The sequence below is a fragment of the Xyrauchen texanus genome, chromosome 12 (genome assembly GCF_025860055.1).
Source record: "Xyrauchen texanus isolate HMW12.3.18 chromosome 12, RBS_HiC_50CHRs, whole genome shotgun sequence".
Taxonomy (NCBI): domain Eukaryota; kingdom Metazoa; phylum Chordata; class Actinopteri; order Cypriniformes; family Catostomidae; genus Xyrauchen; species Xyrauchen texanus.
This window is the reverse complement of record NC_068287.1, coordinates 14,474,144-14,498,457: the sequence shown is the minus strand read 5'-3', so window position 1 is coordinate 14,498,457 and position 24,314 is coordinate 14,474,144. Positions and strand designations below refer to the sequence as shown.

The window sequence follows — 24,314 nt, the reverse complement described above, 5'->3', positions numbered from 1 at the left end:
TGAGCAATAATTATGTGCAATACACAGTTTAATTTTAATTTTAATTTATATTATCCAACATATCCACTTCTGCCATTACTTACATTGCTCTGTACATAATATACAGGTTTTTGTTCTTTATATAACAGATTGTATTAGATTTACACTACCTGTGTGTATGTGGGTATGTATGAAGGTGAGTGTATGTACGTATATGTATAATTATTTATTTTTTGTTCTTTTTGGTTTTTAATTACCTATGTCTTGCTGCTGTTTTTGGTATTGTTTGTATTGTTGTTGACTGGAAGCTTCTGTCACCAAGACAAATTACTTGTATGTGTAAGCATACTTGTCCATAAAGCTGATTCTGATTCTGATTTATTCAGGTTTGGTGGCCATTAAACTGAAATATATTTCATTATAACAATATTTGTTGAGACTCTAACCACATTTTATGAAGCAACTGACAGTATTGTAAATATGTCATAGACTGTGGAAATGTAACATTGTATCTTCTGTAAGGGGGATGTTTATGGCATCTGTGACAATGTCAGAAAGTGTGTTTGGAATTAAAAAATATGCATTCAAATCTATAAATGTTTCAGCGCAGTTTAGAAGCATGCTTGAAATGTTCTTTCTGTCCCCATCTCTGTTCAAAACAGGATTCTGCATTGCCTGGTGTCGGTATGTTTTCAGATGACCATTCTTCGAGACCTGGAGAAGTTGGCTGGGTGGCTACGGATATCAATCATCTATATCCTGAGTGGTATCACAGGAAATCTGGCTAGTGCCATCTTCCTCCCCTACAGAGCTGAGGTGCTCACTGCTTCCACACTTTTAGATACTGTATTCAGGGTTGTACACCATTCAGAATTACATTGAGCATGTATTTAAAATTCCAGTTGAATTTGAAATCAATCTGAGAAAGAAAATATGCAGAATTTGCCATTTTAAGAAAATATCCTGTAACTTTAAATTTTAGTTTTAATGCATTTCATTCTTTAGTAGCCTATCTACTTATATATGGTTCTTCAACTTTGGACACTTTTAGCAATGTGGGTTTCTAGAAAGTAAAATCATGTTCAAATATTTTCACAGTTCACTCTCTCCAACAGTATACAGTCCTGTTACTTGCATCACAGGAGATTTGTTGTTTTATTTTTTATTTTTTTATAAAAGTTATGAAAATAACCACCACAGTGTAGTTTCAAGCACATCTTAAAAAAAAATTTGTTTTTAATGGAATCGCACAGAGGATATGACAGAGATTGAAAGGACATTTTGGTAACACTTTACAATAAGGTTATATTTGTTAACATGAACTGACAACTAACATTGCTTTTACAGCATTTATTAATCTTGGTTAATGTTCATTTCAACATAGTTATACATTTTTTTTAAAAATTGTACGTGCTAACATTAGTAAATGCATTATGAACTAACAATAAACAATTGTATTTTTATTAACTAACATGAACTAAGATTAATCAATGCTGTAAATAAAATAGATTGTGCATTGTTACTTCATGAGACCTACTTTGTCGCTACATGTCGCCAGTGGCTGGCGGTTAGGTCGATAGTGGTATGTATGGAGAGTCTAAACAGCACTGTTTCTTTAAAATTAATATTATTATTAAAATATTAGGATCACGTGAGCTCTACCATCTTCTCTCATATTGGCTGTCGCTCGCGAAAGTCGCTCTTTATTTGCATCAAATTAAACATTATTCAAATTTGTTGCATCGCTGGACACGCCCACATCCGGTCGCCAACGGTCGTCGCCGCTCATGTTGCCAGAAGTCGCCAGCTCTCATTGAAAATGAATGAGATGCGGTCGTTTTGTCACTGCTTGTCGCTGGCAGTGTGAACGCTGCTAAATACATGAACTAATACACGTAACCTTATTTTAAAGTGTTACAGACATTTTTAATGTATTTGAAATAAAAGGCCACATCATTTGTCTTCCTAATGCTAATACACAGCTAACATTTTATGTATACTAAATGCACACTATTAAATAATATTTTAACAGTTTTTTTCATAATTTGGTAAAATAAATACAAATATTCCAACATTATATAATACAAATTCCAATAATATAAAATTAATAAAAGATTCCTTAAAAAAAATCTTAATTTGTGCTCAGCAGAAGAAAAAAAGTCATACACATCTGGGAGAGAATTTTCATTTTTGGTTGAACTATCTCATTAATTTCCCAGAATTCTGTCATTTACTCATATATATATATATAATCAATAGATTTAAATTTCAATGTCAACCTTTATTTAATGCATCTTTATGTATTTTAATGAATTTTCATTCTATCTAAAAACAGGTGGTGGGCATTTTGTGTTGGAATGAAAATTATTATTTTTATAGTATTGAATTTAGTTTAGAAAAATATATCTAATCAGTTAAAAAAAAAATTCTATATACATTATAAGGAATAAATATGTATAATTAGTCCAAATTTAAACTTGTGTTGGACCATTGAAATTCCTCTGTTGTGTGACTGTGTTGAACTGCAATTTGTAGCCAATTCAAATTCCAACTCATGAATTGAAAGCACAGCAATTCTTAAATTCAGAATTTTGCTCAACCTTGTTGCATACATTACTGTAACTACCTACTGTATGGCACTGATGTGATATACATTCCATGTTCGCTCTAACTTTGCTTTATACCCCCTTTTACTGTCTCTCTAGGTGGGTCCAGCTGGCTCTCAGTTTGGCATCCTGGCCTGTCTGTTTGTAGAGCTAATTCAGAGTTGGCAAATTCTGGCTCAGCCTTGGCGGGCCTTCACTAAGCTACTGTGTGTGGTGCTCTTTCTGTTTGCCTTCGGCTTGTTGCCCTGGATCGATAATTTTGCCCACATCAGCGGCTTCATCTCGGGCTTCTTCCTCTCCTTCACCTTCCTACCCTACATCAGTTTCGGCCGCATGGACATGTACCGCAAACGCTGCCAGATCATTATCTTCATAGTTGTGTTCGTGGGTCTGTTCGCCGGACTCGTGGTGCTCTTCTACGTGTATCCAATCAAGTGTGAGTGGTGCGAGCTGCTCACCTGCATTCCTTTCACCGACAAGTTCTGTGAGAAGTACGACCTTAATGCGCACCTCCATTGAAAGGGGAGGCGGGGCTTCAGGAATAGAGTGATTTGATTGGTTGTTGATCTGCAACTACCAATGCCCTGTGTATCCAGTTGCACTTTGTCTCCCAAATGAAGCCCTTTCTGTGAACTTGGACAGTATGCTTGTGCTATTTTTTACTCAAGTTGGAACAATGATTTTTAATGCGCAGAAAAAGTTTAATGTAGTCTGTTGATAGGGTGTCTGATAATCATGCAAAAACAGGGTCACCCTCGCACCAAAAATTTATTTACACTACAGTCTCAGAAGACAGTGTCATAATGAAAGCACTTGTACAGCAAATGGAAAACACGTGTTCTCCAGTTTGATTGTTGTACTTTTTATGTTTTAGCATGTCAGGGGTAGGTTTGACTTTTTTTTTGTCAAACTCAGAATCCAGGGACAAACAAAAATCTGTACCTTTGGTGCCTTGATAAATGTTCCTACTACTGCCATATTTCCATTACACATTGAGCATTCAAATGATATTCTTTCATTGTGTTACTTCAAATGAAGTAATGGTTGATTATGAAAGGGTAGTGTTTTAGCTACCCAAAATATTCACTTGTTACAAAATACAACTAAAAACAACTTGCACCTCTGACTTTTGTCTTATTTTTTTTTTTTTGTCATGTCTACCATGTCCTTTCCACTCTAATGTTTTGTGAGGTAACCTATAAATTGCTTCATGTGGTAACGTTTTATTCGATTTAAAAATGTTTTACCTGTCTAAATGGGTTACACCAACGAAAGTAATGTTTATGGTTTAACTGAAGTAGAAATTGATCCTTGAAGTAACAATCACAGGTTACCAGTTTTTATAGTGCAGTTTGGGAAACGTACAGGGCTCCCACAGTCATGGAAAACCTGGAATATAAAAAATTATAATATTTTATAAAATTTTAAACCCGTGTTACCCTGCGTAAACGTGTGGATGTTGTATTTTGGCTTCACTATACACAACGCATAATTTTAATTCTCAGTAGAGAAGACTCTGTGCTGTCAATAAAGGGTTAAACATTCAACGGATGGAGTCATGTGACAAAACAACATGGCGCTGACCACAGCAGAGTTTGTTTTTGGGATAAACAACAACAAAACTTAATCTGGTAAAAAATCGAAATATTTTTTTACACTGAAACCTGTTTGAGTTGAAAGATTGGAGTGTCTAGTTTCATCCAATATGGTTTTAATTTTTTAAATGAAAGCAATTTATTGTGAAATGCAATGCTGCTAAACACAATGTCCACTAATGTGTACTTTAGCATTTTTCCTTAGAAATCCATTATTCGCTTTTCACATTGATAATCAATGAGTTTGCTTTCAAATGTTTGCTTTCAAGGGCTTCATGTGTAATTTATGTGGAGTTGGGATGAAAATAAAGTACATTTAGAACTGTTCTGAGACCAGTGCAGACATCAGCATACTGGAGGTTAAGTCATTCACTAAAAAGGGAGCAATGGAGCATTCTACAGCTCTCTATGCAGCTAAGTGCATTTACTCCTAAAATCTGGTCAAAAGTTCAGTTTCAGGCTGCAGATTTACTTTACATCAGGAATTAGCATAATTAATTCTGATTCAATGTCTGTAATGTCTCAAAAACACGAATAACCAACACTCCTGGAAACATAATAACAAATTTAATTTAAAAATCTGACTTTCTATAGCTTGGTATTATTTAAAATTTCTCTACTTACTCCTTCTGTCCACATATGTTGCCATACATTTTTAGGAAAATAATTTGCTCTAGAAGATTGTTGTTGTTGTTGTTGTTTTTAGGTGCTACTAGATACAAATAAAAAATGTAAATGGTGTGGGAGCCCTGAATGTAACAGAATTATTAGGATAGTACCTAATGGAGAAAATATGCTTAAAAAGCTGTGCTTATATCCAAAAACTCATAGAAATGAAGCCTTCTCACTGCTGTGCATATAAAATTCACATTGAAAGAATAAAGCTTTGCCATTAAATTGGCTTTTATTGATTAGATATATATGATATGATTAATGCCATATAGAAACTTAATGGATATTCTAATTTATGTTTACATATAGTTTGCATTTCAAAACACATTGTCACATGATTTTATTCTAACATTATTCAACATTTCACTACTATCCAGGGGTATCAAAGGGTTAAAGTAATACAAAATCAAATAATTTGACAATATCTCAACTTTTATAGGAATTATATAAGATCCTGATCACATTTTCAATGGTTGAATATTTGCATGGATAACTTTTGCCAGAAGAATTCATTTTTTGATGTTTCACTTTTTGGTATGGTTACATCCACAAGTAAAAAGGAAATAATACATTTCTTCCTATTATAAACAACTACTGTTTTTCAACCAGTAAAGCATGAAATACATCTTGGGCAGTACACAAGTCATTATGCAGTTCTAAATTCTGTAAATAACCAACACTGGTATATTTCCAGCCTTTGTATAGCCAGAGTGTTAGTGCTTCGATCTTTTAAAATGAGTGCATAGGTAAGTCTCTGGTTCCTTGCTTAGATGGTGGTAGGGCTTTGAGTCCTTGACTGTGAGTCCAGAATCTAAGCATGACATCCTTTATCAGGATCTGATGTGCCTTAACCTAAAGCATCTAACATTCGCTGTTCCGTCGTGCATAGGCTTGACCTCCCAGTTGATGCTCCATCTCTGTGAAGGTTAACGCCCCCACAGTGATGGCGGAGGAACCTTTTTCTTGAAGCCAGCTTTCTGGTAGAAGGACACCAGGAACTCCTCACAGACCAGCAGGGCCCTGCGCAGGCCCGGCACACAGCGCAGGTACTGCAGATAGCGCCAAAGCAGGATGGAGCCCTTGCCCTGCTGCCGACAGTGGCGATGTACAGACAACACATGGATGTGTACTGCTGGAGAGTCAGGGATGTGTGTAGTCAAGGCCTCCTGGATGAGATGGTCAAAAGAAGGTTAGAATATTAGTACAACTTTAAAAAAAAAAAACTAATAAACTCCCAAGACATTTGTCTGTGATCTGCTTTGGATGGAGGGTTTAATGCATGCCCCTGTACCTCATCCATTTTTTGAAGTTATGCCCACACCTCTTTGTATTCCTCAAACAATCTCTTCTGAATAGTGTAACAAAACAAAAAATTAAATAACTGCTTGATTACTAAAAGTGAAACGGGTCATTAAAGACACTAGGTATGTAAAAGTGTCTTTTTTTTCATATTTCATATCGATTTAAGTTTACTATCACAAGATATACATTTCTTTGTTTATTACAAGACAAATTTGTACTATATTCATACAAATAGCTACTATATCACATTGATTTTCTGTGAGAAATTTTGAATTATAAATATTTCATATGTGTGTTCACATTCATAAAGTATGATGACTTGATTTACATTTGACATTGTAATTTGACAAAGAAGCAACATGGAATTAAACTATAGCAAGTGTAACACATGAAACGTATGATACAACTCTTGTCATTTGAGTGTACTACTGAAATTATATACGTTGCACATCTCATGTTGCACATGAGACTCAAAATGTGCCTGAGAAAATACTTATGAGTAGATTATGTGTTATGTGTAGCTCAATATGTTCTTGACTGCTAGTTGCATCTTAAGAAATGTCAGTCTGGAACTAATGAATCCTGTTGTATATTTGTTGCATCATCTCTTTCATATATGAAAAATACATATATCAGAATATATTCTATTCTATTATTTTCTAACTGTTTTGAAAAAGTGACAATATCTGGGCACTTTGTACATCCATTTGTGATAAACGTGCAGGTATGAGTATGAAATAATGTTTGGCAAAACACCCATGCAATTAAGGGTTAATAATATATACAAGACATATATAAAGATTTAAAATAATATAATCAACATTAAAACTATGCAATAACACAAATGGAAATATTGGCATTATATTGTGAATAAAAATGTTTAAAAATACAACGTAATCTTTTATTTTAGCTTCTTCAAATGATTGCCCTGTACATACTCTCAACCAACTATATGAGTTGGTTGAGACTCAAATATCTTGGCTATCTATTGTGTGCATTTACCACAACTTAGTGGGTAGCAAATTTAAATAAGGTGTATGTTAACATGCTGTATTTTAAATGTTGCAATATCATTTTTCACCTTTTCAAGTTTCTCTTTGTCCCAGCCAGATCCAATAATAAAGGCCACCAGCTGACCCTCTTCAAACCAACCCAGAGAGAGTTCAGGACACTGGCCCAGGAAAATGAGGACCTCATCAAGGGTGAGTGGACATACTCCTGAAACCGAGACAAAAGCTGCAGAGAGAGAGATGGGAGAAATACAGGGGTGAGTCAACCCTCCTTTAAACAACATAAACAAAGGATTATCTTGTTTATCAGCGAGATCAGCGAGGGTTTATCTGTTTCACCACAATCAAATGAGCACTTTGACTTAACTCTATTAGTGTTCGATATGAAGAATTTAGGAAGTGATTAGAAAGCTTAAAGAGTGTTTTTTAAACTGGTTTCAATTACTTCCAGTAATCAAAATTATTTGAATATGATAAACGTAATCAAAAACTGTTGCTTGATATTGATACTATTATTATAGTATCATACTAATACAGATTTAATTCCGAGTCAATCAATAATGTGAAACGTGGTTGCAAATGACTTAAATACGTTTAATTTAAAATAAAACAAAATGTAACCCACTTCCATTTATCCACAAAAAAGGGATTATAAGCAGAGATATCCAAAATGTTCTTAGGTAACACTTTAAAACAAGGTTGTCATTGTTATTGTTAGTTCAAACTGTATTAACAAATTATAACAACTTTAAATGTAAAAAATCTATTGGTATATGTTGAAATTAACATTAAACAAGATTCAAAAGTGCTGTAATATTATTGTTCATTGTGCTAATATTAATGAATACAACCTTATTGGTGTTACCTGTTCTTCTTTATTGGTTCATAAGTGCAAATGTGCAAAATCAAAGTGATCCGTGCAAAATATACAAAAAAGACACAAACGTTTAACTTTCTTTATACACTCATTAAATGTCAATCTACATTTGAAATAAAAATTTTTAAAAAATTAAGAATTTGAAATCTAGGTAATAACAGCTAAATTAAAAATTATGAAAACATGTGACACATCTGGACAGCATCGATATGTTGCGCAAAGTTAAACCAATGAGCTTAATACATTTTTAAACCCTCCGTGTCCATGAAATCACTTACCTTCTCTTTCTATCTCAAATACACTGATGGCGTCCTCCGGCGTGAGATTACGGAACTCGCTGGCAGGTAACGTGTGTCGTCGCTGGCGTCGAATGCTGGCAACGCTTAGTGGTGTCTTCAGAAAGAAAGGCTTTAGGAAGGGTGAGCTGATGTCTTGCGGAGCCATCACACTTTACAACTGGCTCTGGATGACAATACTTCTCACAATACTTTTTGCATCTAACACAGCCTCTTTACTGCTGTTTGCAAAATCGTATCCTTCTACCTTGACACAGTCACCTCTCCTCTTCTTTAACCCTCCCCTCTCTTCCCCTCTCTTTGCCAGACCCTCCCCCTGATCTCCTAAAGTGTCCTGTCTTTAGGGAGGGTGGACGAACATGCTGGATGAAGCTGTTACAATTCCCTTAAACTCTGTGTGCTAATAGCCTACTCAGACCGCAGCTGAACAGCCCACTCAAAATGCTTACCTAGAAACTCTTTGTACAGCCAAAGCAAGCTTTGTGATGTTGACGCCAGCCCCAGTAGCTCTATTACATATTTGGTGTTTTCAAATTCAGCCAGCCAGAGCATAACAAGAGAATAAGGATTTGAGAACTAGTGATAGACTGATATATCAGGCAGGCATGATAACTATACCTGATAACTATACCTACAACATAAGCAATATTTATCTCACGTAGCAGTTTAAAAATCATTTGGCCATTTAATTTATTAATTTACAATCCACATTTTATGTTATATTGTGTGTATATATATACACACACACACACACACACACACACACACACACACAACAGTTAGTTCTGGTCCTCGAATCTGATTGGACAAGAGGTGTTCTAAGAGTGCTGATAGCTCGGACCATCAGCACTGGGATGCTTCACTGATTGTATCACTCCGCTTGTGTTAGTTGCGTTCCAAACGTGTAAGAGAAGTGCAGATGTGTAAGAGACGCTAAAATACTGAATTTTCATTCATCCCCATGACATTAAAGATTTGAGCCAGCAGTTGGTGAGAAAAGACAGTCTTGTGTGTACTATGAGCAAGTACTGCTGACGTTGGCAAACTGTGAAGTCATCAGGAAATGTTTCTCACTCCATGATTGTTCGGATTACTACTACACTATAGCTGAGAAATAGCAGCTCCAGGATTACTGCCGATCACAGCTGAGAGTCACAAAAGATGGAGTAATCAAACACAATCAGGGTGCCTACTTTATACCTGACAAGTTAGGAGAAGACGTAAACTTTAAACATGTTGAAAGAATGAATGCTTTCTGTGTCGGTGTCACAATAAAAGTTCCCCAGTAAACATAAATAATAAAATTGGTGTCAATAATAAAATATTGAACTTTAGTGAAACTTAAACTCTGATTGCATGTATGGCAGCATCACTCAACAATCAGAGTGAATTACCATCACACTACTGCTGAGGAATAGAGTTAAACTAAATGACACAGGTTATCACATGCTCACTCACTCTCTCTCTCTCTCTCTCTCTCTCTCTCTCATACACTAACAAATCCTCGTTTCTCCAGTAACTTGTCAGAAACTGTTGTTACCACTAAAGTTTGGTTTTCTAATCAGTAACGGAGGCTTAGGCACATCTTAAAAAACCAAAGTTGGTTGAGAAAATATCAAGAGTTCATGTCTGCAAATTCTAGGCAAAGGGTGACTACTTTGAAGATGCTAAAATATAACAGAGTTTTTGTTTATTTTGGATTTTGTTTAGTCACAACATAATTCCCATAGTTCCATTTATGTTATTCCATAGTTTTGATGACTTTACTATTATTCTAAAACATAAGAGATTTATAATAAAGAATGGATGTGTTTCAAAACTTTTTAGTGTGTATATTTATATATATATATATATATTTATACTACAGGGTTGTTGAATGCTTGATTCTGATTGGTTGAGAACGTTCTAAGGTGTGCAATTATTTTCAGGGAAACGCACGGCTAAAGTAGTTCCAGGCAGGTCTTGACCGCATTACAGTTCCATATCACTTGGCGTAGTCAACTGTAATAACGGAAAATAGGATACAATTCATAACAAGAAGTGACAGCGACAAATCCACTTCAACTTCAAGAGGAAAAAAATGACAGACTATTTTGATTTTCCGAAGTACATTTTAATATTTATGGTGAACATAAACATTTTAACAACTGGGCGACCGCAGTATTGGATAGCAGATGAAAAAACAAATAAACGGAAGAGGACATCAAAAGCAGCCGGCAACAACAAAAGACACAAAACAATCAGCTGAAGAACAGCTAGACCGACTCGAGGGCTGAAAAACATGAAGAAAACACCAAAAAAACCAACAGCTTGGGCTGTCAATGTGTTTAACGTGCAGTTTAATTTTAATAAATAAATTCGTTCGAATTAACGAATGAATTATAACGTATGAATTAATAAATAAATTAAATAATATGACGCACATGATTTTCTGTCTCATTATTGCAACCTCTGTCTCTCTAATAACTACACTAATAACTGCATTAGTCTGCTGTCAGTGGCTCAAACCTCCGTTACTAACTCCAAAATGACGTTTTGGAATTAGCAACGGAGGCATGGGATTAGATGCGTAAGAAATTAGTCCTACATACAAGAGCGTTTTAATGACAAAAACTTGACAAACGTCTAGAATCACATCATCTGAACAATGTTTCGAGGTGTGGTAACTGTAGTATAAGCGGAATAATTGACTCCGGGCCGTTGAATTATTAGAAAAATAATGCACACCCGGGGTGGTAATGCAGTCACGACGCGAAGCGGAGTCAATTATTCCTTACATATAGACTGGCATGTCAAATTGGTAAAAAATGGCAACAACAAAAAAGAAACAGCTTTCTCTAAAAACATGTCAGTCAAACATTGATTTGAGGAACGAAGGCTATACAATGCTTGAAATTGGCAAAAAACTGAAGATTCATACAATAAACAAGAGGATAAGTACATCAGTCTCTAGTTTGAGAAATAGATGCATCACATGTCCTCAGCTGACAGCTTCATTGAATTCTACCTGCTCAACACCAGTTTCATGTACAACAGTGAAGAGAAGACTCAGGTGTGCAGGACTTATGGGAAGAATTGCAAAGAAAAAGACACTTTTGAAACAGAAAAACAAATAGAAAAGATTAGAGTGGGCAAAGAAACACAGACATTGGACAACAGATAATTGGAAAAGAGTGTTATGGATCTTAACCCCATTGACATTTTGTGGGACAGCTAGACTGTAATGTGCGTGAGAAGTGCCCAACAAGACAGACAGTCACATCTATGGCAAGTTCTACAAGAAGTGTGGGGTGAAATGTCACCTGAGTATCTGACAGCTAGAATGTCAAGGATCTGTAAAGCTGTCATTGCTGCACGTGGAGGATTTTTTTGAGAACTCTTGAAGTCCTGAAAAAAAAAATGTTTTCATTGAAATAATAATTTTTCATGTTATTAATGTCCCGACTATACATTGTGAACAGTTGAATGCCACTTTGGTGAACCAATTTCTTTCCATATGAGCAAAATCTGTTCCAAACTTTTAAAAATAGTTTTAAATTATTTGAAAAAAAAAACAATTATACACATCTCATATATATATATATATATATATATATATATATATATATATATATATATATATATATATATATATATATATATAGTGATATATTCTTAGTTGACTTTTGTTTGTGTACTTTTATTTTGAAATTTCTTGTTAAAGTTCTTGTTCCCCAGTTGTGTTCATATGTCCTGTTTTCCCTCCATGTTTATGTTTCTGGTTTTCATTGGTTCATTGTTTGATTACTTTGATTCAGTTCTAGTTTGTCATTGGTTTTAGTTAATTGTCTTGTTATCTTGTTTTAGAGTTCTGCTTGTTCATTGGCCTTTGTTACCCATGTCTTGTGTATTTAAACCCTCATGTTTGCCTTTGTTGTTTGTCAGGTATTGTACATCTTCCATCATTGTCTGAACCCTAATGAGTCCAGCACTTCAATCCTTGATGTGTCAGTCAGGCTCTACGAGAGAAAGCCCTGTCGTAATGTTGGGTCTCAGCTGACAACATAGGAGGAGTTTATTTCATTTAAGATGTCTTAATCTTCAACAGTCCCTCCAAGTAGTTTGAATAATCTCCTCAGCTACTGTGTGACAGTTAGTTACCTCAGGTGCACTGAGTCAAGTTACATCTGAACTATTTTAAGGGGAGATCAGGGCTTGTTGTCACATGGGGAAGTTGTCTCAAGGGCTATATCTCAATAGATTTTAGTCAAAAGTACAACTACACAAGTGTTCATTTCTCTAGCAGTAGTTGTGTATGATGGTTTCAAATACCCTCTTAAATTAGAATACTTTTGTGGATTTTATATTCCAAAATAATATTCCAATATCATCATATCTGTGTAAGTGCTGTGGATAAACAATGGAACACAATAAAACCATGCTGGGTCAACTATATAATAAAGGAAGATTTTCACTCAAAGGTAGAACTGTCTTATTGGGATACTGGTATTTTTTCATAAATTTCACAAATTCATCAAGTTGTCACATGTTTTAAATGTTATATATTTACACAATTTATCAATTACAATATTTGTTGGCCAAAACAGTGGTTTGGCATCATTTTCGCTGCTTTTTGAATTGTTTTGTTTCATAACCTTTTACTTTTGGCCAAAAAGCCTATAGGCTAAATGGCAGGTTCCACTGTTACAACCTACCCCATATAGTGTGACAATATGCCCGCTATTAAATCAGCATGTGTTGATACAGAAATTGAGTTTCAAAATGAACCTACCCTGAGAAACCTTAATTGAAGTAAAATGTGACAACTAGCCCTTAAAGTAAATAGTCAAATCTATTTATAATGTAGATTATTATTACTATTATTACAACTACTATTACTAACACTGCTCAGGCAATGACCATAAGGCTGTGTGCTCAGAAGATGACTTACCTGTTTCCAGATAGAAATGGGACCCTACTCACTAAAATCAGTTGGGTTAAAAATGACCCAACACATAGCCCAATGGTGGGTTGATATAGCACCGACCCATTGTTGGGTTATTTTAAAAATAGTTTAAAATAGGCTAGCTTTACAGCAAGTGTTATGTCGGTAGCCAAGTGAGCAGCAACCCTGCTGAAAAATCCAGCTAAAACCAGCCTAAGCTGGTTGGCTGGTCTTAGCTGGTTTAAGCTGGAAGTAGCTGGTTTTAGTTGGTTTCCCAGCCTGGCTTAGCTGGTTTTAGCTGGTCTCCAGCCTGGCTTAGCTGGTCAAGCTGGTCTCCCAGCCTGGACAAGTTGTTGGTCAGCTGGTCTCCCAGCCAGGTTTAGCTGGTTTTAGCTGGTCTCCCAGCCTGGCTTAGCTGGTCAAGCTGGTCTCCCAACCTGGCTTAGCTGGTTTTAGCTGGTCTCCCAGCCTGGCTTAGCTGGTTTTAGCTGGTCTCCCAGCTAACTAAGACCAGCTAAAACCAACACTGACCAGCTAAGACCAGCCTGACCAGCTAAAACCAGCCTGACCAACTAAGACCAGCCTGACCAGCTAAGACCAGCCTGACCAACTAAGACCAGCTAAAGCCAACACTGACCAGCTAAAACCAGCCTGACCAGCTAAGACCAGCCTGACCAACTAAGACCAGCTTAAACCAACACTGACCAGCTAAGACCAGCCTGACCAACTAAGACCAGCTAAAACCAACACTGACCAGCTAAAACCAGCCTGACCAGCTAAGACCAGCCTGACCAACTAAGACCAGCTAAAACCAACACTGACCAGCTAAGACCAGCCTGACCAGCTAAGACCAGCCTGACAAACTAAGACCAGCTAAAACACACACTGACCAGCTAAGACCAGCCTGACCAGCTAAAAAAAAGTGTTCAAAACCCCTCTAAAACCAGCCTGATAAACCAGCTATGACCAGGCTGGGAGACCAGCCAAAACCATCTTGCTGGTTTAAGCAGGATTTTTCAGCAGGGAATACAGCAGACCCAAAATTAAGGGGAAATTATTTAATTAATCAGCTACTAATCAGTGTGTTGATAAAGAAAACGAAAAGCGTTCATATAACGTGATATTATTAACTCACCTCTGTATCTTCTGTTGGTCGACCGTTGAAATTTAATATGTCCTCGCGAGACCAGTTTTAACCCAAATATAGAAACAATCCAATAAACTTTAGGAATAACCCAACAGCACGACCCAATATGTTTAACCCAGCTATTGGGTAAAATAAATAACCCAACGTTTTTTGGAGGTTACCAATCAGCAGGTGTTTGTTGTTAGATGTCATGTTTTAACCATCCTGCTGCACATATAGTCAGAGAATAGACATGAAGAACAATGACGAATTTTGAAAATAGTTGGAAATAAGTGTGATATTTGTTCATCTTTTTCGCTCTGTTCATAGTCTAACTCTAGTTAGTAAGTATAATACAAAGCTCGTTTCTCATATCCAGACTGGGTCAAATATTATGATATGAGTAGTCTGTGGTTTCTGTATTTAGCTTTTGAGTGTTGCTAATTTAATTCAACGCTCGCCATATTGGGAAAGTAATTCTCTAGTTTCACCACTAGAGTGCACACCACTTTCACAATTGTATTCGTTGTTTTATTAGAAAACAACTTCATACACTAGGCCTACATACTTAATAAAACCTAAAACTACTGAGATTTTTTTTAATGAATCTGAATTTTTGTGCTTTTGTATAAACTGTCTATTGTGCTTAGGACCCTGTGTATAACAACATATATGGGCAGAAAACCGTTTAAAAACGTATCTCAATTTACCTTAAAATCTCCTGATTTTACATCCTGTAATAGTGAAACCAGTGGTGCTGTTTCATTATTAGCCTACATTATGTAAAACTCAGGAGACACGCAACCCAGTTTTGAAATGAACAAAAAGAAACCATTTGACTTACCACACACTGTTTGAATAAAAAGAGAAGAAAATTTAAATGTGTATAAATAATTTTATTTTAGATTTAGTGCCGTCTATTATAAACCTCCCTTTACACATAGAGAACCAACTAAATATATAACTGAAAAAAAATAAAGAAAGCAACATATTTGGAGGAACAATGAAAAAAAAAAAAAATTAAAATGGAGAAGTTTGAAACACGTGAATGCTGTGGGAGAAAACAAATGACCAAAGTAATGTGCCTTTTCATTTGTATGGGGTAAAATGAGGAGAAATGTCCAATGGATATGGCTATAAACATCCCAAGTGCAAAACATAATGATAATTATAATGAAACACAACAGATTCAGTGTTTTCTTTCAGAAAATAGATGAATCTGTTGGATATTTCACTAAATTTTTGCCATACAAATGAATAGATGAATTAATGGTAAGCACAATTTGTTTTCCCTCACAGAGGGTGTTTTGATTTTAAATCGTTTTGACATTAATTGAATGAATATCTCCAAAAGAACTTTGTTTGCAGGCAGACTCTTTTTTTTTTTTAGGATTCCAAACACTGCTTTCAATTGTTAATCTTTACACAGAAATGTTGAACAAGCACAGAGCGGGATTAAAGGGATAGTTCACCCAAAAATGAAAATTCTCTCATCATTTACTCTCTCTCTCATGCTGCTCCAGACGTGTAGGACTTTCTTTCTTCTGCTGAACACAAACAAAGATTTGCATGTTGAATGGTGACCAAAATTTTGAAGCTCCAAAAAGGACATAAAGGCAGCATAACAGTAATCCATACAACTCCAGTGTTTAAATACTATCAAATAAACTATCAATCTCCACTTTCACTTTCACATTCCTTCTTTTGTTTTTTGATTCGCATTCTTTGTGCATATCGTCATCTACTGGGCAGGGAGGATTCACTTGCATTGTATTGACCAACAGAGCTGAAATATTCTTCCAAAAATCTTTGTTTGTGTTCAGCAGAAGAAAGTAAGTCATGCACATCTGGGATAGCATTTGCAATACAAATTCATGGTTCAAAGTTTAACAAGCTTGAAAGGTAGGCAGCGTAGTACGAAACTTAATGCTGCTACTGTTCAATGCCTATGTATTCTGTAACATGAACTACTAATTATTATCTTGTAACAGTTTATCTATGGAATACACACATAAAGTAGACTGCAAGTGAATTAAGCTATTGTTAGTGTCATGAAACCCCCCCTAATTCAAACCTCAGATTAAAAAAAAAGGGTCAAGAAATGGGCGTGTCAATATGTACGTAAAAAGGTGGGAGGGCAGTGGGTTGGCAGGAACGGGTATGTTTTGCCAACAAGGCACAACCCTTGTTATTGTGGATTCCAGGGAATAACTGATTCCTCCAGCTGGCAGATTTATTTTATTTGTTCATTCAGTTGAGGCCACACATTTCTGTAATTGGTATACATGCAGCTTTTATGACCTCATATTTATTATTTCAGAATTACATACTTAGTTGCACTGAAGTGCATTTTAGTGACAGTAAAAATTATTTAAAGTTGCACCAAAGTATATGTACCCATCTATGGAAGCCTGTTTTGACCCTGGATTATCAATTTTTATTTGTGTTGTTTTCTCATGATTATGACTAATTTTCTTGCAATCTATACATAACAATCTATATATACATAACAATCTATACATAACAAAGGTTGTTTTCTCATGATCACAGCTGCTGCATCACCCAACTTCTACTGAGCTACAGCTGCACACAGCCACCCTGACATTATCCTGTAGGATATCTTAATACATTTGGAAATACATTTTTCCCTCGACGATGGCAAGCAGTCTCCACCGTACTTACATTTAGTCATTTAGCAAATGGTTTTATCCAAGGCAACTTACAAATGAGGATCAACTGTCAATTTGTCATGCAAAAGTCAACAATATCTTCAGTATTAATATCTCCCTCCACTGTTGGGATGATGTTTTCATGTTGGCATGCAATGACCTTTTATGCCTTAAGTAATGTTGTGCGTTCTTTCAAAACAATTCAACCTTAGTTTCATCAGTCCAGAAAACATTTTCCAAGCAGCATTGTGGAGCTTCATAGTGGTCTTTGGCAACCTTCAGGCTTGCAGCAATGTTTTTATTGTTAAGCAGTGGCTTCATGCCTGTTTAATGTTTTTCATATACTGCAGGGTTTCTGCAGGTACGAAGGAATGAAATTTAAGACTTTTTAAGGCCTAATGAAAGAAAAATTTAAGACCACTTTCGCAATAATAATAATAAATACATTAAATAATTCATTAGCTGGTAAATACAAAACCACTGAGACTACTTGGATGTCTCTGGACATGGTTTCTATAGCTTATTGTGCATTTATGTGTTATCTTTTTTAAGTAAGTTAATACAAAATTAAAACTCTAGATGAAGTCATTATGAATGCATGTAGCCTAAAGTATGTAGCCTATATAATGACCCTTCTCTTTAGTCACTTGCTTCCCAGCAAGATGTGACGCATTAGACCAGTGCTTTGACAACGTCACCGCTTATGTCAAACACGGAAGTGGTGGCAAAAACCATGTGTAAACAGTCCATTTTTATCAGATTACGTGGTTGAAACATAATTCCGAGAGCTCTAGTTGACTGCTGTGGCTTCCAGATCATCAACAGAGCTGACTGGACTGAGGAGATCATTTTGACTCACAACTTTGCAGCAACAATTTATAGCGAACATGTTTACATGTTTGATATTAACTCATTTCATTATAGTAATTGTATCGCTAAGAACATGTATATGTTTATGATAGTTTTCTGTCATACTTTCGTTGAATCATCTAATCTGTAAAATCTAACAACTACCAGCGGGGCTTTCTGGCACCACTTACTGCGCATGCGCTGACCTTTATTTTATTTATTTATTTATTTATTTTGTAAGTAAGAGGATTGGTCTATAGACCTTATTCACAGCAGTGCCATGTTTGATTATTAATGTGAATGTAAACAAGACTGTGAGGGATAGACATACCATTTCTTCAATGGCATGCACGGTATAAATCTGTAAAAAGCTCCAATATCCCATCTGATTTTGTACAACTCTTGTTGCCTGGAGTTTTTTTGTCTACTGAGTGTCCTTGAAAATATCGTTTTCCAATGTTTTGTACACAGAATGATCCAAAAACATTTTAAACTGCAGTACATCTCATTGAACAGACTGTATGTCTATCCCGCGCAGCCTTGTTTTCATTCTCGTCAAAAATGTAATATGTTGCTGTGGTCTAGCATGTGCTGAATAACATTTATATATTTTTCTTGGCAGATACCTTTAACAAATACTTCAACAGTTAAAGGGCAGTTCATTTAAAAAGGAAAGTTCTGTCATCACTGCTCACCCTTAAGTCTGAATGATTTTTTCAAAGAAATGTAAAGCAAAACGTTTAGTCTCAGTCACCATTCACTGTCACTGCATCTTGTTTTTTCATTCAATGTAAGTGAATGGTGACTGAAACTCCCTAATATCTCCTTTTGATATCCACTGAAATAACAAAGTCATATAGGTTTGCAACACAACAAATAAAATGACAATTTAACATTTTAAGTGAAATATCTCAAACAAAAAGTCAGCAGTTTGCCTTAAAAATGGCCATTTAAAGTTGACAAGATGTATTGAAAATGTTAACAGATTAAATTATGAAAGAGAACTGTGCTGCGTAATTAGTTATGATGTATAATGAAAACAGATTATATACTAAATATTAAATATAGATTATATATTTTCATATTATGTATATTATTAATATTATAATTTTATATAATTATATTATTATTGTTTTGTATATTATTTAAAAAAAACAATTGACTGATTCAGATGGCAGAGAAAATACCTGTATCAGATGGAGCTCAAGAGAGGTGGAGATGACAGATATAACAGGTGTAACTCTGCAGCTGAGTAGTTCTGTTGGCTTTACAATTACTGTCAAATAAGGAAGCACCAAGATTTGAAAGGCGTCAAAAGACGCTCCAACCTCGTGCGCTTACAAATTGTAATGTTAACAGCTTTGTCGATTATAAGCAGGGGCGAAATTGTTAGTACATCGCTCGCTTACAGAGACGCAGAATAACGCCATTTGCGTGTCTGATTAACGGGTTTATAAATGTGTAACAGGGGAATATGCGCGACCCGGCCCACAGATTATCCAAACGGCCGTGAGACATACGTGGACGGAGCGGGAGGGCGCCGTTACAGATGGTCACAAATAAAATAAAAAATGACAATATATTTTGTTTGTTTCTTCTTAAATTAACGTAGAATGGAAAAAAAGCCTCCTGGGAATGGGGAATGCGCTTATCCAATGAACCGATTGCAGGTCAAGTCTATTTACAGAAATATAGGGAGATAAATGAGCGCCCCCTTGTCTAATGGCAATATGGCATGACCCAAAGATAATGGAACGCGCCAATCAGAGAGAAAGCGAGCAAGTTAGAGGTGAAGTAAATTTTTTGACAGTCAGGATTAGCGTGGTTGATTGCTGTTTTAAAGTTACCCATGGAAGGCAAGAAGACAAAGGAGAAAGGAGGGGCCGAAAAGGCCAGAAAGAAGAAGAAGCGGATGCTGGAGGAGGATGCATCAAAGTGCTCAAAAATTACGGATTTATTCCGCCGAAATCAGGCGTCAACAAGTGCTGCAGGTGAATTTACAGAAAAACAGTTAGCGGGCCTCTAAATCATTGACGTTAGTGTTAGGCAAATGCCAATTGTTATAAAGGCTCCTTTGATATGGACTTTTATTCTGAAACCGTAGCCATGGTAACAGTCCCGCAGTGAGCATTATAGTTAGTTGAGCTGCTGCTATCGGCTGTGTTTGTGTGATCTGTTATCAGAAAATATGTTTATTCCTGTTTGTTCGTGATGACTGATGCAGATGTAACATCCAGATGTTAGTAATTGACCTCAAAGTAAGTCTTTATAACATATTTGTGGTAACAGTAATCTGAACAGTGTTATATGATTCCGTGTCATATGTACATGCCCTGAAGCGATCGTTCTGTGTTCAATAGATAGCTAATAATGTTTAAAGTGTGATGATTCATTCTTTATTAATATGCAAATCATTGTTACTGGTTATTCATGATGTCTTGATGATACAATGTTAATTTGTTAAACTGTTATCACCCCGAACAAGTGACTAGAGTCATGTTTGTTGGAATGCTTTTCATGTTAGTTATGATGTTATTCATACATGGCAATTGTATGTTATTAACACCCACTAATCGCTTATGTTATCCAGTAAAATCCCTTGTTTCTGTTTATTAGACTGTATATTTGGTACAGAAATGTCACTCAAGTGAATTAAGAATATTTTGGTTTCCTTATGTAATGATGAATTCCTGTTATTGTGTATATATTCAGTTTATTCATTGCCTTTATTGTATTTCTTGTTTTCAGACTACAAAACCATATCCTTATGTACATCACTGAATTTACATCTGTGGTCCATTCATCTACCATCAATACACAGTGATTAAGTTGAACATCTGTCTCCTCATCATTTGTGCTCAGACAGGCACCCAGGGGGGTTTACTCATCCATTAGTCAATCAGAACCTAACAGTACAAAATCCTCTACAACACCAATGCACTATAGAATGAGGTCAACATCGAATTTACAATCTAATGAGTTGTATTTTATTCTAGCTTGACTCGATTTTGGCAATGCATGTTTAATCACATCTAAAGGACATGCGAGTGGGTTTAGTGGAAATTTTGGCAATTTCAATTTAAGGGAAAGCTAATTACACATAGGTGGTGTAATTAGCTTTCCCTTAAATTGAAATTGCCAAAATTGTTCACCAGATTTGCCTTTGTAAAATAGAGGACTCTATTGTGCATGATGTGGGGGAAGATAAATAGGTCTTGATCATTTTTATATCACATCTAGATGTGTCAACATCAATTGACATGCATGTATCCCTGGACATGTCCTATCTGATCTTTCTCTGTCCTGGATGGAAAATATTATAATGCATTAACAGTGTATTGGAAGATTGAAACACATTCATTTTCTTCACACAGATAGTGCATTCAAAAATGTTCAATGTTAACATTGAAATTCATGTGCAGTGAGTGCAGCATAGCCAGACCTTTAAAACAGAAAGTTGGTTTGGTTGGGAGGTGGGGGTGCATTGTATACCCCCTAACACGAAGCCTATATACTATCAGGGGAAAATGCAATTATCGTTATGCTGTAAAAAGTTTAATTTGTATGTGTGCCTGTTCTGTTTTTTCCACACAGTCTCAGAATTCAGTCAGACTCAGCCCAGCAATGATGCTGATGATCAGACAATGCTAGGAGAAGTCACGACTACAAGTACAGGTGTGCACATATTGCACAATGTTATAGGTACAACAGAGGATAGAATGCAGTGTAAAGACTAAACAAAATGCAGAAGTTCAGTAGTGAAATATTATAGGGAAATGTAATGATTGCAACATATGGAGAATGAGACATTATATTGGAAAGACATGCTGTCTTAGTGTAACATAAGTGTGGATTATTCATATGCAACTCATTGGTAACACTTTACTTGAAGGGGTGTGCATAAGACTGACATGACACCTGTCGTGCATATGAAGGAGGTTTTATGCATGTTTATGACAACTGTCATTAAGTGTCATTCGCTCAATTATGACATTTTTAATGCAAATGTGACAAAGTTTGAGATGTCTTTGTTATGACAACTTGACATTACCAAGACAACATAAATTGTCATAAATGTCATAAACATGACATAGCAGATTAATTATCAAACTTAAAAAACACTTAGCTTTATGAGTTAACATTACATTAAACTGTCATGTGATTGGTTTTGACATTGGCTGTCATGAGGCCATTATAACTGTCATGAATATTTTTCTTGACCTCAACTACAGTGGTACAAATTGAATTTGTCATTAAAAATTCATTAAGTGTTAATACTTTTAATGACAAATTCAATTTGTACCACTGTAGTTGAGGTCAAGAAAAGTATACGAGACAATTTATGTTGTCTTGGTATTGTCAAGTTGTCATTACCAAGACAATGACAGGTTTTTGATGTTTTGGTTTGTCAAGTTGTCATAAAGACACCTCAAACAATGTCATAATTGAGCGAATGACACTTAATGACAGTTGTCATAAACATACATCAAACCTTCTTCATATTCATGCCATGTGTCATGTCAGGATTATGAAGGTGTCATGTTAGTCTTATGCACACCCCTGTAAGTAAAGTGTTACCTTTTTGTTTTACGTCATCTTAACCAGACATAGAGGAAGATGCTTTGTCGGTCAATGCAAGGGATAGTGAAGCCTCAGGGTCCAGAATAGAAACAGAAACAGATGAGGATGTGGAGAGTAGAGAGGATGGACCAGCTGAGAAGGACACTTCCTCTGTGCCCCTGAGGTAAAGACACTGCTCTCTGTGCCCCTAAGAGAATGACAATTATCTCTGTATATAATCAGAGGTCTATAGTTCACTATAAACCCAGGCTACTCAAAATCCCTGATAAATGGTTTGTGGAACTCTTTGGAACTATGTATATACTGTAATAGTTCTCTACAAACCTTATTCAAAGTGCCTGATTTTCCATTTATTTAATTACCTGTGTTATTAGGTTGGCATTGTCTACACTTCCTTTTCTATATACTGCACTTAAATATCTATAGTTCCTTACAAATGTATTGAAAGTGCCTGGTTTTCCAGTGGTTGATTGGCTTGTTGTATTGCATTAGCGCTATCCTTAGTTCCTTTCGATGTGTATACAATGCTATTACTTTGATTTATACAAAAAAATATGTTAATATTTAAGGCTGGAAATTATGAATGTATAGATTGATATGTATAGCAGTTGAATGGCCTGTTTAGGCCTGTATTGACAATGTCTATATGATGTTACATTTCAGCATCTGTTTATTAATAGAAAACCCATAAAAGCTTTAAACCTACACTTTTGTCAATAATGTGCATTTGTCTAGTGCCGTCTAGTGATCAGGTTTCATATTTCCGTTAAATCCTTCCCAAATTCTTAGACTTGGCTGGCGTTAGAACAGATGGAGGAATTCAAGAAACATAGCATAATCTGGGTCTTCATCCAGATAAAAAAAATAGATTTAGTATTTTAAATTGACATACATTTTGTTTGTGTTATTGATATATGGGGGGTTGGTGTTGCGTTGGGCCGGTGTTTTAAGAATTTTCCCGGTGGATTTTAGTGCCCCACTTCGCCCCTGATGTGTAACATCGTAAATTCAGTTAAAATGCGCTTCCCTGCACGTGCTCACACTAAACTCAAGCGTCAGCTGCTAAATGACGGATGCATGAGAGAGAGAGAGATGATTTTGACTCAGATTCTGCTATTCACGCCCCAAAATTTTAAACCTCAGCATACGAAATTTCAGACTTCTTGTAATTTATTTAAGATTGTTAATGGCCTTAAATTTTACATTTACATTTTATTTATTTTTTTAAAGGACCCATGGAAACCCTGTACTAGACTCATGAACAGAGATGTTAACTAGTTTCAGTGATTATTTAAAGTCTTTATCTGTCACTCTATGGTTCTTTTTTTATTTTTAACTCATTGAGCATTCTGCGGTGTGCCCTTTAAGTCATCTTAGCTGGAGGGCCCCTTCTAGTGAGAGTAGCCACAGTACTAAATCATCTCTATTTATAGACAATTGGTCTATTTGTGGATAGATGAATATCTAAGCTCTTTGTAACCATTTCCAGCTTTACGCAAAGCAACATGTTGATCATAGGTCTTCTGAGACCTCTTTTTGCAAGGAACGGCCCACATCAACAGGCGCTTCTTGGGAATAGCAAACTTTAAAATGTCTGAGTGTTTTTTTTATATATATATATAAATAGGTATAACCCACACCTCCGGTCTCGTTTCAATAATTGGATTCCAGATTTGCCAACTCCTCACTCTAATTAGCTTTGGTTGACATCATTAGTCTAGGGTTCACATACTTTTTCCAACCTACAGTTTGAATGATGAATACAGTCATATATATGTTATTAGTTAAAACAGATTGTTTGTTCATTTTTTTTAACTTAGATGAAGAT

At 35.7% G+C, this 24,314-nt stretch overlaps 1 protein-coding gene and 1 pseudogene across 5 annotated transcripts in view; one reads left to right on the top strand and one right to left on the bottom strand.

Moving 5' to 3' along the window:
• Nucleotides 1–3,699, top strand: part of LOC127652852 (inactive rhomboid protein 1) — a 74,513-nt gene extending 70,814 nt beyond the window's left edge. For all 5 annotated transcript variants that reach the window (XM_052139264.1, XM_052139263.1, XM_052139262.1 and 2 more), the window contains 2 exons: nucleotides 642–795; nucleotides 2,685–3,699. In XM_052139264.1, coding sequence (XP_051995224.1) covers nucleotides 642–795; nucleotides 2,685–3,104 — 574 coding nt within the window. In that variant the 3' untranslated portion in view covers nucleotides 3,105–3,699. The remainder of the gene's footprint in view (nucleotides 1–641; nucleotides 796–2,684) is intronic.
• Nucleotides 3,700–5,126: 1,427 nt separating this feature from the next.
• Nucleotides 5,127–9,819, bottom strand: LOC127653115 (serotonin N-acetyltransferase-like; annotated as a pseudogene).
• Nucleotides 9,820–24,314: the final 14,495 nt, after the last annotated feature.